The sequence below is a fragment of the Pollicipes pollicipes genome, unplaced genomic scaffold, assembly GCF_011947565.3.
Source record: "Pollicipes pollicipes isolate AB1234 unplaced genomic scaffold, Ppol_2.1 Scaffold_4295;HRSCAF=5057_pilon_pilon_pilon, whole genome shotgun sequence".
In the NCBI taxonomy this organism is placed as follows: Eukaryota; Metazoa; Arthropoda; class Thecostraca; order Pollicipedomorpha; family Pollicipedidae; genus Pollicipes; species Pollicipes pollicipes.
The window spans coordinates 21,772,725-21,786,832 of record NW_023596461.1 but is presented as its reverse complement, the minus strand read 5'-3'; the positions used below and the strand labels follow the sequence as shown (position 1 = coordinate 21,786,832).

General features: G+C 51.7%; 1 protein-coding gene across 1 annotated transcript; it reads left to right on the top strand.

Annotated features, from left to right (window-relative positions):
• The first annotated feature begins 1,335 nt into the window (after positions 1-1,335).
• Positions 1,336-13,863, top strand: Dd (CTD nuclear envelope phosphatase 1-like protein dullard). The gene is made up of 6 exons (XM_037220037.1): positions 1,336-1,619; positions 3,641-3,707; positions 4,443-4,633; positions 9,001-9,229; positions 12,145-12,307; positions 13,658-13,863. Exons 1-5 carry the CDS (start codon positions 1,521-1,523, stop codon positions 12,288-12,290), a joined length of 732 nt encoding a protein of 243 aa, XP_037075932.1. The 5' UTR covers positions 1,336-1,520; the 3' UTR covers positions 12,291-12,307; positions 13,658-13,863.
• Positions 13,864-14,108: the final 245 nt, after the last annotated feature.

Genomic DNA, 14,108 nt, shown 5'->3' with positions numbered 1-14,108 from the left:
TTTTGAGCAAAAGAAGGGGGGGGGGGGGCCACAGGCAACAATGTGTACAAGCATGATATAAATATTGATATCTCTGGCACCCAAGTGACCAAATATTGCAATGGTGCTGGAAACAGATAGCCTGCAATTATTCCTCCATATTTCTAGGTTTGTTCTATTTTGAGGTTATTTCAAATATCCTAGCCAGACAACCAATGCATTTGCAAACTACTTGAGATGGATGTTAGTCTGAAAATATTTATGCTGTACAAGGTGCCTAGTGACAATGATTTCCTGAACCTGGGGTATATGTATGTGACAGATGAAACTCAGGCTAAATTGTCCTGAATCATGGTTTCTATTTGAAACTAACATTTTAGGGCATATTGAAGCATCTTTGCTCAAGATTGGGCATCATTATATCAATCAATTCTGTGGAACACTAACCATCCATGCACAAATGTAAGCAATGACTACACCAAAAATCAAGACATTCAGATTTAATATGCACCTGCATTGATTTTGTTTTGCTGAACTCTGTGACTACCACCTTGTTCTGCATAATAAACTACTTAATCTGAAAAAGCACAGTGCATGAGATGTGCCACCAAGTGCACAGGTCTTATATGACTCCTGAAAGGACAAAAAGGCTTTCCTTTGCACATGCCACGGCGCCACAGAAGCAAAGCAAATCAGTCCATTACTACATGCAACACAAACGGTAAACGCATTCCATTCTACAAATCGCTCCGCCCCAGATCAAGCTCGCAATTTAAATTGACAAACTGTTTCATTACTCCCACAAAAAACGTGTAATTTTTGCGTTTAATGGTGATAGCAATCAATATCAATACATCCCGACATGCATGCATTCAGAGAGTGCCGGCCGTCGACCCAGCCCACGGACCCGATCACATCCACCGAAAACTAAACAATCCTTGCCCTGGGCTCCGAGCTGCGTCGTAACTGAAATATGCGCTGGGATCGTCTTCCCACGATAAATGCGATATTCGAAGAAAACCTATTCCCTGACGAGTCAGCTGAATGGTCTTGGTGATCCACCATGGAAGGAGCTCTATTCATACATATCACCTTAGTTTGCTCATGAATGATGTTCAAGATGTAAATTTCTGCTCTAATTTTAAATTTTTGATATTTAAAAAAAATATTCCAGGCTTTCCATCTCATATTACACATTTTGTTTATCATTCCACGGGTTAATCCTATAGCGTATGCAATACGGATTGACAATTGCCTAGGCAGCTGTTGTAAATCTAGCATAAACTCAACCATTTGCCATCCCTTGTAGATATCGGTCTCTCACCCGGGCTGGTGTGTTGAACGGCTCAGGCTGGATTGAATAGCCGTGTTGGAGCGTGTGGGATGCGGTCGGCGGTTGTTGAATGGAGATTTGAGTCGCGGTGCCGTGCAATCTCATTTGCTTCTTTTCAACTGTACCAATAGAGATCGTCGTGCTCAGGCCCCATGACATCGTTCGGCGAGGGGAAGTTTGATTTCCGTACAAGAAATTAGAAGTTCCAATGTGGAAGCAGCTGGAAATGGGGTTTCGGGCATTCGTCTCGTTTGCAGCCAGGCTATGGGGAATTATATGCTACATGTTCAGGAAACAAGCCAGAGCAGTAAGTATTCTCACAGAATTATCCCTGCTTCTGTTAAGCTCGTTTCAGTGCTAGTACTGTCTCAGACAGTAAATGTTCTTGTGACCTAATTAAGTACTTGTTTAATTGACCACCTACCACAATGTTTGTTTTTGCTTTTAATGGATTCATAGTGTTGGTTGTAAAGTTCAGGCTGCTTTTATCTACTGTTTTCATGTTTGTCTGCGTGCATTAATTCAAGGTTCAGGTATCACATTATGAGGCTGGCTCTGAGTCTACTTCATCAGTGTATGGTGGTATGCCAGCAGTTGTGAAATCTGTAGACAAAACATGGCTTAAAACTAAAAGTATAGATTGGAATTATATTGGATACCTGAAGTAGCCAGTACAAGATACAAAATACCATGACACAAGGTAGGGAATCTTAACAGTATTCTGGAAAGGGATGCAGCCCTTACTCTGTAAGATATAGGAAGCTGTGGTACCAAGTTAACACAAGTTGCTCAATGCAATTTTGGGGCCATAGGTTATAGCTATTTTTAAGTGATTGTATGTGCATTAAGAAGAAATGAGATATGTAAAGAAGCTCTTAACTTGATTTTCCTGGAAGATAAGAGATGCATTACCTATTCTTGCAGATTGCAGATGATGTATACTTGATGATAATGCAAGTACTTATCACTCTGTTATGTATAGTTACTGTGCAGAGGTGTCATTTTTTTAGAAAATAGGTTGGATGATTAAATAGCAAAAGATGATCAAGCATAGCCTGAAATAGACTAAAAGCAGGTCACTTCCGAGATATGGTTGACTTCCCTCCCAAAGTTGAGAGGAGGGGGGCTGGGGCCATCCAAATGAATCCCTGGTGCTGAGCCACATGGTGAGTGGATCATATCAGTCTTAACAATGGTTTATTTGGCATGCTTTGGTAGATTTTGCCTTGGTAAATGTGGCCAAATTGCCTACTGTGTACTCAAATAACCTATGCTCTGACTGGCCCATATTTGCTGTAAGCATTGTTGTCACCTATTTGCTCTTTGGCTGCCTGGGATCATTTCACTACTTTGCAGTCACAGCAATTGTTGTGAACCCTATTTTGGGGAATCAAGACCATTTTGGGGAGGGGGAGGGCTGTTGAATACAGTCTTTTAAGCAGGTGTTTGTCATTCACACATAGTCATAGTCACACATAGTCACATACATCACATAGTCATCCTCAACCAGTCTTGTGCCAAATTTGAGACAGAGCACTTGCATGCAACTTTCTCAAACCCTTCCAGGGCATTATGATTGTAGTTAGGTTTATGCATGCCATTTTATATTATTATTTGCATGCCACTTTGAATGCTGCATAATTTGTTGCCTTATAATTCCTTATATTGCTTACCTTACCTTACCTTGTGGTGATCGGGAATTGTAAAATGCCACTAGGCCTGTAGGTCCCGGTCTCGTCAGGCTCCCGGTCCGGTAACCAAACAGTCTCGAATTATGGAAAGATTCAGTGTGGGACGTCGTACATGATGTCAGCCCAGTGTGTATCAGGCCTAGATTTGAACTGTTCAACTGAGATCGATGACATGAACGGATGTGGAAGAGTATTCCAGTCATTGACAACCCGCCTAGATTTGAACTGTTCAACTGAGATTGATGACATGAACGGATGTGGAAGAGTATTCCAGTCAGTTGACAACCCGCGTGCTGAATGAGTTACGACGGACGAGAGTCCTAGCTGGAGGTTTTCTGAGCTTCCATTGGTGTCCTCTCGTCACCTCCGAGTTGTGTCTTGTCAGGAACTCCTCTTCCGATAGCGATATGCCTCCGTGAAACAGCTGGTACACAGTTACCATGTCTCCCCTGCGACGACGATAGTAGTGAGGGCAACTGAAGGAGCTATTTTGTTTTTGCTGCTACTTTGTTTTGTGTCTGTAATAGATGGATTGATTTATGATAATTTGCTTTGATCAGGATGATCTCTCATCATGATGCATCTTTGGATACCTTGCACAAACTAAAACTGACATGCCTTCTCTTCTCCATTGCAGATCATGCAGCACCAGGCTGTCCGATATGAAATGTGCCCACTGTCACCACTGTCCAGACACAGAATCAGTAAGTGATCACAGGCTATCATTACCACTCTGAACTCGGGTTATGTGGTGTCTAGAGATGTGCCTATGGTGAGGGCTTCGCTGAGCTACTCATCAGTTGTTGATAGTGTAACCACATCATCCAATGTTGTCATTTATTCAGCTCATGCTGGATACCTGTTGCTGACTTGTGGCATGTGAGCCATGCCTTGCTATATGAATAATCAACTGCACCCACTGGTAAGATGTGGTCTGAGGTAATTCCAAACCATGTTTCTGTTCAGTCATGGGGCCCACTTCCAGAGGCCCAGACACACTTGCCTGCCTGTAAAGAATAACTCTATGTGGCTATTATCTCACTGCCCGCAGCCATACTTATGGCATCATGTGGGAGCCCCCTCCCCCCCCCCCCACCCCACATTCCTGCCCACTTGTTGTGGCTGCCATGTGAATCTCCTCACAGCTTCATCCTGATGTATGTTAACATGCGTAACGCCACGTGCCATGTTGTGTGAGCATTGCAGCAATCTGAGGTTCCTGGGGACAGGGAATCAGGACGCCTCCGTCTATTTGTACATTTTCTCAGTACTTTACAGCGATGCAGGTGAGAAAATTGCTGCTCCTCTCCCCTCAAATCTGAACGAGCTCTGACATCCATCATCCACGTCACGAACCCTCCCAGCCTGTCTGTCGTGATATCCCGTGGGCGCTGCCGGCCCTGCCCTCGGGAGGTGACGCCGCGGCCGGTCCGCTGCAGGTCTGGTGCAGCGCAAGACGCTGGTGCTGGACCTGGACGAGACGCTGATCCACTCGCACCATGACGGCGTGCTGCGCCAGACGGTGAAGCCCGGCACGCCGGCCGACTTCATATTCCGGGTCACCATCGACCGGCACCCGGTGCGCTTCTTCGTCCACAAGCGGCCGCACGTCGATTTCTTCCTTCAAGTGGTGAGAGCGCGCGGCGCCGGCGGCGGGGCGCGACAGGCTGCCGAGGCTTCTTCTCGCGGTCGGTCGCGAGGGTGGCGCTTCACTTGCGACGGTGTCGTGGCTGAAGGGGGTGCCTGTGGAGGAATGAGACACGAAAACGTGGGACTGAAACATACGTGGTACGAAAACGTGACGTGCGCGGTATCTGGTGGACAGGCGGACGCGTCTCTGCGCTGCTCATTATGCGTCGCGGGATGTGGAATGTGGGGGCGGATGTAGGATGTGGAGGCGATTTGGGATGCCCGTGCAGATGTGGGATGTGGGTGGGGATGGGGCAGATATGGAAAATGGGAGTAGGCGAGAGGCGGGCTTGTAACTTTTGGCAGATTGGGGCTGTACAGAGGCTCTGAACGAGCCTGCGGTCGGGCGTTGGAGGGCGGCAGATGCTGGTTTTGAGCCTAAAGATGTGTACTAAAGAGTGCAGTGACTGGGTTGATTCCTGAGACAGTTGGGTGTAAGTTTGCTCTGTTATCCGATTACAAATTTCATGGTTGCCATTCTTTAGTGATACATGTAGCAGCAGCGGTTAATGTGTCTGACAGTCAGCGGTTCTTACAACATCAAATATCCCACCATTGATGAGCTACATAGACCAAATGTCTACTTTTGTTCGATGCCTTCGGACATGCAGCGAACAGAAATGTGAACATGTGAAGTGTGTCATCTCATGTGATCAAATATGTTCGTCATCGCGCGTCGCGTTCCTACCAGGCTTTCCACGTGTTGGTCACCGCAGCTGCATCGTATCTCCAGTAAACACAACCGTTCGCACCCGATACTCAGTCTTGTCGCGGGCGCACGACGTGGGCGCGACCTGCAGATGGCGCCGCGTGTCTGTCGATGTCCTCAAACCCCGCGTGCCTCAGTGAGTGGTCCTCAAACCTGGTGTGACGCCGCGGGCCGTCCGTAATCCCTGCTCTTACGATCGCTATCAGCTCGGCGGCGAGTGGTGTGACGTCGATTCCCCGAGCTGTGCGTGATGTCACCGTCGGACGAGCCGCTGTGTGCGCCGCACGTCGACTCGTCTGGTATCGGCCCAAGCGGCTTGGCGAGCGCACCGGTCTCGTACGACGGGCTGTTGCTGCGAAGGAACGCTGGCTGTAAACAGAGCAGCACAGACGGACTGGTAAAACCGCCGGGTCCTGTTGACGTTTATTCAGCTGCGTAGTATGAGGTGTCCGGGGTGGGTGTCGAGCGTAGCAATCCACGTGAAATGTTAATGGAACGAAGTGCTCCGATATGAACCTCGAAATCGTAGAAGGCGTCTGTAAACATTTGCGTTCCGTGGCAGCCTAATCAGTTGGTTGGAGGCCAGACATAACATATCTCACATGCGGTCCTTGCGGTACTAGCTACACTGTGGAGACGGACTTCTTGAAGACGTAATCCTTCAAACTGTACTAACAACATGCCGGCATGCTCAGTCTTCCGGCGTTCCGGTTAATGTTATCGCGACGTCGTGATGCGCACATCAGCAGAGCTAAAAGACGAGCCCAATCATGTTTTTGTTGACTCGGCGTGAGAGGGGGGGGGGGGGGGGAGGTACAGATACGTGTCATAAATATCAGACGGAGGGGCCTATCGCAGCTGATGGCAGCTAACAGAATCACGGTAGCGGGACCAGCTGCGTGCGGCGCTGGTTGCCACGTCTGGCACAGTGATCGTGGATGTCGCGTGCATAAGATAGCTGCGTGCGGCTCTGGTTGCCACGTCTGGCACAGCGGTCTTGGATGGCGCGTGCGTAAAATGTGTTCTGTGTAGTCCTCATCTTGGGGTGGTGGTCATGGGCCGCGCAACTGATAGTCGTAAGCCCAAATCATCAACATCGTCATCAACTGACCATCGTGCCATCGTGCCTGTGTCAGTGCGTATTTGTCGTACTGCATGCGGTGTGTTCTTTGTATTCATGTTGCTGGCGGCGCTTGTCTATCGGTTGGATCCCACGCATTTGCATCCGTTGTACCGTAGGGTGAAGATAATTATAGCGTCCATGGGTTTGGAAGCAAGCTTCTCAAGGAAGGAGGCGTCTCAGCTGCTAGTGGCGGGCATGTTGTACCCCTCTCAATTGTGAAGTCCATAAGTTCCATAACTGAGGCGCTATCGAAAGTTCACGTATCGTGTAGTTGTTTTTCTTTACTATCATGTATGATATGGCACAAACTGCAGTCGTTCAACGAGAGCAAAAGATAATCAACTGACTTCCTTACGCACAAGTCCAGGGTGTGAAAGCGTGTTGCCTCAGCGGGGCACAGTATCCAGCGATGTGCTTACTGTTCGGACCTGTTTACCGTTGACTTGTGTGTGCTTACCGTTTGCCGTTGACCGTTGATCGGCTTTTGGCGGAAGTAATGTCTGGTGTCTGAAACACTATTTATCACAGCGAAAGGGCGCGGAAAAGAGCGTGTATGCGACGGGACACAGTTGTCGCACGACAAACAAGGATCTGGCAGCGATCATCTGACTTGGAACGATGTTGTTTTTAATGATAGGATGCCAAAGGCATGCGTTGTATGCCATTGGTGTGGGTAAGTCCATTCCGGCAAAGGTTTCATGTCTGCCCCGCCCTCATGCCCTCAGTACTCGCGCCGACGGACAGATATATGTTCAGCCCACCGATGGCTTGAGCCACACCAGTCATGATGACCCCTGTAGCGATTTTCGTACACTTTGAATGCAGCACCCCAAATCAGGTTGTTGATAACTGAAGCCTACGCCCGCCTTGAAAGGCTCTCTGGGCTGGAGGGCAAGGCCGATAGGCCGATAGGCCGATACTCCTGCCTCTCCATTACGAGCAGATTACGCCAGGCGTATCTTGCCGAGTTGTTTTATCTCATGGTGCATGCGCTCACCGTGTCACAGCCCCGGTAAAGGTCTTATCATTTGTGCGGCCGCGTGACCATGACATGCCGGCGGCACCAGCAGCTGGGTTCGCGGCGATATGCCACTGATCGTAATGTGCCCATGAGCCTGTTCTTGGACGTGATGTTGATCAGTGAGATTGCAGTGTCACTCAATACCGCCGGGACAGAGTGATAAAATCATTCTTCATTTGTGTTGCGTCATGGTGCGCGTGTTGCGGGAAACGAGGCGCATCGGTCCTACTGCGAGTCCGTGTTTTGCTGTGTAACGGCTCATGTGTGCCGAGCCGCGCGGCCGCAGTTGTCATGGGACCCGACGGACCAGGTGGCTGTATGTGGCGTGGCACCTGCGACATGTCAGGATGATTTAGTCGGCCCGGGTGGATGGTGCCGTGGGATCTTCCCATTGTCTGCGACTCAGTCACTGGGCGCATCAGTGTGCTGTTGGCAGGCAGTGGTGCGGTTTGACCTGTTTAAACTCGATGACCCCTGGCTGATGCGTTCCTCCGGTGTGACCTTTCCCATGCACCTCAGACTCGCGTTACCCGCCCTTATGTATCACAGCTGTACAGTCTGACCTGCCTCGCCACCTAGCATGTGTAGCTCACGTCTGGCCGGCCTGGTCTGCCACCATGTGTGACAAGTTGGCAAGGTCTGACTTCTGGGACTGTTGTGGTCCCTATCCGGTCTAAAAATAATGACCCGCCAGTCTGCATGTCACAGTGGTGCACGCCACCATCTTTAATGTTTCTCCTGTGTGGCTGGCTGCCAGACGCCGTAGCGCCACATCATGGCCACCTACGGGTCCTGCGTAACACCTCTGACCTCTCTAACCCTGTAAACCCCTATCTGGTCGACTGACCTGCTTCCAAACGTCGCAGTAGCATTGTCTGGTTCGTCGGTCGTTTTTGACGTCTGTTTGATCCACCACCAGGCATGCGACGGTACCTGAGGGCCTGTTTAATGTGTGCCTGAGGTGTTTGGCTCTCACGCGACACACCGCCAGGCGTCGCAGCGTCACAGTCTGAACCCCGTCTGACCCGTTACCAGGCGTCGCACTGTGAGGATCGAACCTTTTTCTGTCTGCGCCCAACCCGACGCGCTGCCATGCGCCGTAGTGGTGCAATCTGACCTCTTCCGATCCCCATTTGACCCCGTCTGATCCCGTCGCCAGACGTTGCAGTGATACAATCTGACCCCTCCTGACCCCAGCCTGACCCCGTCTGACTCGGCCTGACCCGTCGCCAGACGTCGCAGTGATATAATCTGACCCTTCCTGGCCCCCGTCAGACCCCTCCTGATCCCATCTGACCCGTCGCCAGATGTTGCAATGGTACAATCTGACCCTTCCTGGTCCCCGTCTGACCCCTCCTGATCCCGTCCGACCCGTCGCCAGACGTTGCAGGGATACAATCTGACCCCTCCTGACCCCTGCCTGACCCCGTCTGACTCGGCCTGACCCGTCGCCAGACGTCGCAGTGGTACGACCTGGTGGTGTTCACGGCCAGCATGGAGATATACGGCGCGGCCGTGGTGGAGCGGCTGGACAACGGGCGCGGAATCCTGCCGCGCCGCTACTACCGGCAGCACTGCACGCTCGAGTACGGCAGCTACACCAAGGACCTGTCGGCTATCTCGCCCGACATATCGGGCGTCTTCATACTGGACAACTCGCCCGGCGCCTACCGCGCCTATCCAGGTACGGCTCCAGACGGGCGGGCACTGGTCCGCCGGCCTCTGTCCCGGCGCTGGTGACGGCTCCAGAGGGACGGGTGCTGGTCAGCCGGCCTCTGTCCCGGCGTTGGTGACGGCTCCAGACGGACTGGTGCTGGTCCGCCGGCCTCTGTCCCGGCGCTGGTGACGGCTCCAGTCGGGCGGGTACTGGTCCGCCAGCCTCTGTCCTGGCGCCAGTGACGGCTCCAGACGGACGGGTACTGGTCCGCCGGCCTCCGTCCCAGCGCTGGCCGCCGTGCCGGGCAGATGCGGCGCACCGTTCGGTGCGATAGATCTACTGCTTACCAGGGGAGGGCGGTCAGCAGCACAGCTGGGGGTAGGGGAGGGGGGTACGGTAGTCTGGGGACCGGCGCTCTCGTCCTGCGTGAGTGGATTCACTTAAACACGAACGACTTGCTCATGACACGACAGAGCGTTTGTTGACCCATCACAGCGCACTCCTACATCTCATGTACCTCTCACACAGCTCGCATCAAACTGGACTCAAGAATAGGCTTCACAGTTATCTATTCAGACATCAGAATATGTTGACACGATCTGGCACATAGGTCTCGTTAACAAGCTAAGCACGATTTCGGCATACCTGGTACGTTCTCTGTCGGTTCAAATCATATCTTAGCAACGGAACGCACCGAGTTAAAGTGGGGACGCATTTTTGACGACAGAGACCATCAATGCAGGGTGCCCATAAAGGCGGTGTTTGGCCCGTTTTCTGCCCCCATGTCTCTAGGACTTTCACATAAAATGGTGCATGCCATTCGTCTCGTTGCTGACGGCGCTTCGCTGTACACACGACTTATATCCCAGGCAACATAGATGTGATACAAGGACCACTGCAACAAGACTTCGACGAAACTTTTGTATGTGATACGGAGTGGGCCGTCATATTCAATTGATTAATGCTGTTAATACGGTGACGTAATAACACTGTAATGTGGGCAAAACAGTACTGCGAGCGTTCACGAACTTGTCCACGTACCTACACCTAAGCTCCTTTTTGGAGGCAAACCCATTCCAACTAAGATATCCACAAACATTGGGGATAACTTTTTCTAAACACTTACGCTTTTACGACCACATGCAAAGAGTAAAAAATGTAGATCAGGCGATCGGCCCCATCTATGCTATAGCACGTCACACTACAAGGTCCGCTCTAGCTGAATTGTACACCACACACATCCAGCTCTACTTTGATTATTGCGACGCAGTGTGCGGCGGACACATCACTGCGACATACTGGCTTCACTTCACTTCACTTCACTCTTCTTTTCTTCACTCACTTCGTCTTCAGCGGCTTCAAAACAGGGCTGCGGAACCAGTGACAGGAGCATATTTCCGAGCGCCGACTCACAGACTCAGGACGTGAAATGGGTGGGACTCGATCGACACAGGACGCAGTACACACAGACTAACCCTGTGTTTCAAGCTCCGAAACACGCACAGCCACACTACCCCATTGTTATAACATGTATCGTGCCCGCCACACGACAACTCCACACAGGTAGAACATCGCTCAATGCAAACGCTCGATCACAACCACCTCATTTCAACGCTCCTGCGTACAGCCGCCATTAAACGTTGGAATCTGCCCCCTCTACACAGCGGGGCCGTGACTTCACCGCCAAAATTTAAGCGCGCGCTGCCCCAGAGACCCAGTTGAAGCTTTACCACGATGTGACCGCCAAGGTAAACGGGTAACACTATCCACAACACGCTTCGTTTTGGCATGTCTTCCTTGAATGCTTAGAGCTGCGAAATTTAAATAATTGACGATCCATTATGCCATGTGGTTTTCCCCCTTCAAATATGACCCATGTTGCCTTACACTGTCCGCCCGATCGTCTCGCTAGGCGCCGCCTTTCTGAAATCGTTTCAGAAACGCTACAGCGCGACTTTGCTTCACTCCCCCGCACGATAAACTCATCATACTACTGCACGAAGCCGGGCAGGGTGGCGGCGGGGACCGTGCGGTGGTTGATGGCTTGCAACATTACTTACTGACCTCAGGCTGATTCCTGGATGCATGGGAGCGCCCGAAGCCCCACTTGGGCGCGCCAAGTCCCTCTGGGGTAGTGACACTCAAAATTGGATTTGGGCCGTATCTGCGGCGGCGGTAGCCAGACTACCTTATGTTTAAACTACATACGCAGATAGGTGCCTTGTAATAGGCTTATTTGCTTTCACAACTATCTGCAAAACAGTCCTCAGTGTGTGTGCTTGTTATGTGAATAGTCGTGTTGTTGCCATATATTAAGCTCTATTTCTGGGGGCCCCTTCGCAGAACGGTGGACCTTTTTAGTTTCTTGTGTCACCGCCTGCGCGTCAGTGAGTATCCAGTTTGCTCCTTTGATTTTGGTATAAACTAGCAAGGCCTTGAGCTCCTGGTTTTTGGCATTAGGAGTTCAGAGTTTTTGTGTTGACATTAATCGACATGCGAGCTCGATAATTGTCTGCATAAAAACTATGAACTCATACTACGCTTTGATTGTGTCTTAAGATAAGCTTAGTGCAGTTCATAGAACACCTGTAGGAGCACTGAAGATTGGAAAGATGTGCTCATCGGTATGCCTCGTTTTCGGGATGCTACTCCTGAATTTCCGGCATGCCATTTGTGCGCGTTGTTTGGCATTCGTCCTCGATTTGTTTTTGTTCTCATGCTATGTCTGGATTTCCCATCTCTTGCTAGTGTTCAGAAAGCTGGCGGTGAATGAAGTTGTTACGATGCACACCTACACCTCTACCCCGCTCCCCAAATCCGGTCGCCTGATCTTCCTTGTGGGACTCGCTCCTTGCGGCCGGCTCCGGTCGCGCCACGGGCTCGTGACCCCCGGTGAGCAGGACGATGACCGAGCTGACGGACGCCGCCTCCGCCCGCCGCAGACAACGCCATCCCCATCAAGTCGTGGTTCAGCGACCCGACGGACACGTGTCTGCTGAACCTGCTGCCGGTGCTGGACGCGCTGCGGTTCTGCGCCGACGTGCGCTCGGTGCTCTCCAGAAACATGCATCTAACCCGGACGTGGTAGTACTGCATGCGGTCCAGGTCAGTGTCAGCCGGGGCCCGTCCGGGGCTCGGTGGTGCCCCACCGGGCGTCAAGCGGTCAGCTATGTAACAAATGCCCGCTCGGTAACGTCGTCTGACCAGCACCTCGTGGTGTATTGAATGTCGCTTAAGGTCGGCATAATTCCAGACCCATGGTATTCCAAAACGCACGCTAGCCGGGCGTTGTTCCGCTGCTCGTAGTGCGGTGCCGACGTTGGCAAAACTTTCAGACACATTCAGTCCGACGGTGGCATTTTTGTCATATGGAAGTGGCATGTGTTATTTTCCACCGACTGGCGGTGCACCATCGCCGTTGTTTACGGTCATTTCACTACAGAAACGTGTTCCATGTAGCGTCTTTGGCGACTGCTCATGCCTCTTCTTGCCTGTGTTGCGGAAAGTTGGTGCGCCTACGCATGGAGACACGGTTTGTGTCCCCGTGTCTTAAGGCGCAAACACACAGTTACGAACACGCAGGCAGCCTCGCAGTGCCCAAGGTTGCCCAAAGACTATTTCCCGGTGATAATGCCCTACAGCGACCAAATGCAAGTATGGGCTGATCTGGGGTTATGATCACTGATCTGTGGTCATGTAGGCTTACTGCGATCGGCTGCTCTCTGGTTAGTCAATGTGTTACTATCCTATGGTGCCGAAAACTTAAGTCGAGATTTGTACATGTAAAATTTGCATGGTATTGAGTACAGGTCAGTGGGAACGAGATCGTGTCCAATTTGGCCGTGGTGGTACCGCGTCAGATGCAGTTCTGTTGAAAGAAACATTTTAAACATATTGAACTGAACGCGGTACTTCCGTGGCATAGCCATCGAGGCGCTCTTAAACCCATTTACTCGCTACTGCCGTGTGCGGCACGGCAAGCACAGGTGTTCAGTGTGTGCTGTCAACAAGCCTCTCGGGATCCGGCGTTGGATTATGTTTCTGGACGTCTATGAATATTCGGTGGGTAATTCGGCTGGGAATGCAGCCGTTTATGTAAATGGTTTCAGCCACACTAGCGAAGGTACGGGATTGTTTGCAGGGGATTTTAGTGTTATTGCAGTGATCCTGGTGTATGAGAATCGGTTGCGTTCACTAAGCTCTTCATGGGATCGTGTTGCTCCAGACCGTTTCATTGGATTAGCCTAGTTTTATTGGATTAGCCTAAAGATTGTAAGCCCGTTGATGTGATATCTATAGTCCGCATTTTCATGCGATGAGCACCTGCAATATTGCCTGTCTTCCGTGGACAAAATTTGTCTCGTTGTTCACTGTTTCGGTGTCTTGATGTCTTTCTGCGCTGAATGCTATCTGAACTCGGCTGTCAGCGAACAGACCGTTTCCGTCTTGTTTCAGGCATCATCCGTAGACATCAAAACTGATATTCTCATTGTTGCGGTGTGTCGGCGGCGCTGGCGGTCCACCACGCGGGGCGTTCGTTCCTCCGTCCCGAGGAGCCCACTGCGTATCCACCGGCGCGGCCGCCGCCCTCCGCCGGAGGGGAGCCGCCGTCGCGACAGGCGGCGCCGCGCCGGACCGTTCGGACAGAGTGGGACGCGCTCCGCTCCCGCACGGGCCGCGCCCGCGCTCCAGCTCGCCGCCGCGCCCTCGGCGGCAGATCGCTGGCGGCCGCGCCCCCACGCGAAGACCTCAGCGTCCGGCGGACGGCGGCCCCCGGCGCTGGACTGATCAGGGCGCCCGCCACGGACCCGTGCGGCCAGCGGCGTCGTGCGCGAAGACCTCCGAGGCGGTGTGGACGGCGGCGTCACGGCGTGCCAACCGACCCGCGCTCCAGCGGGCGCCCACG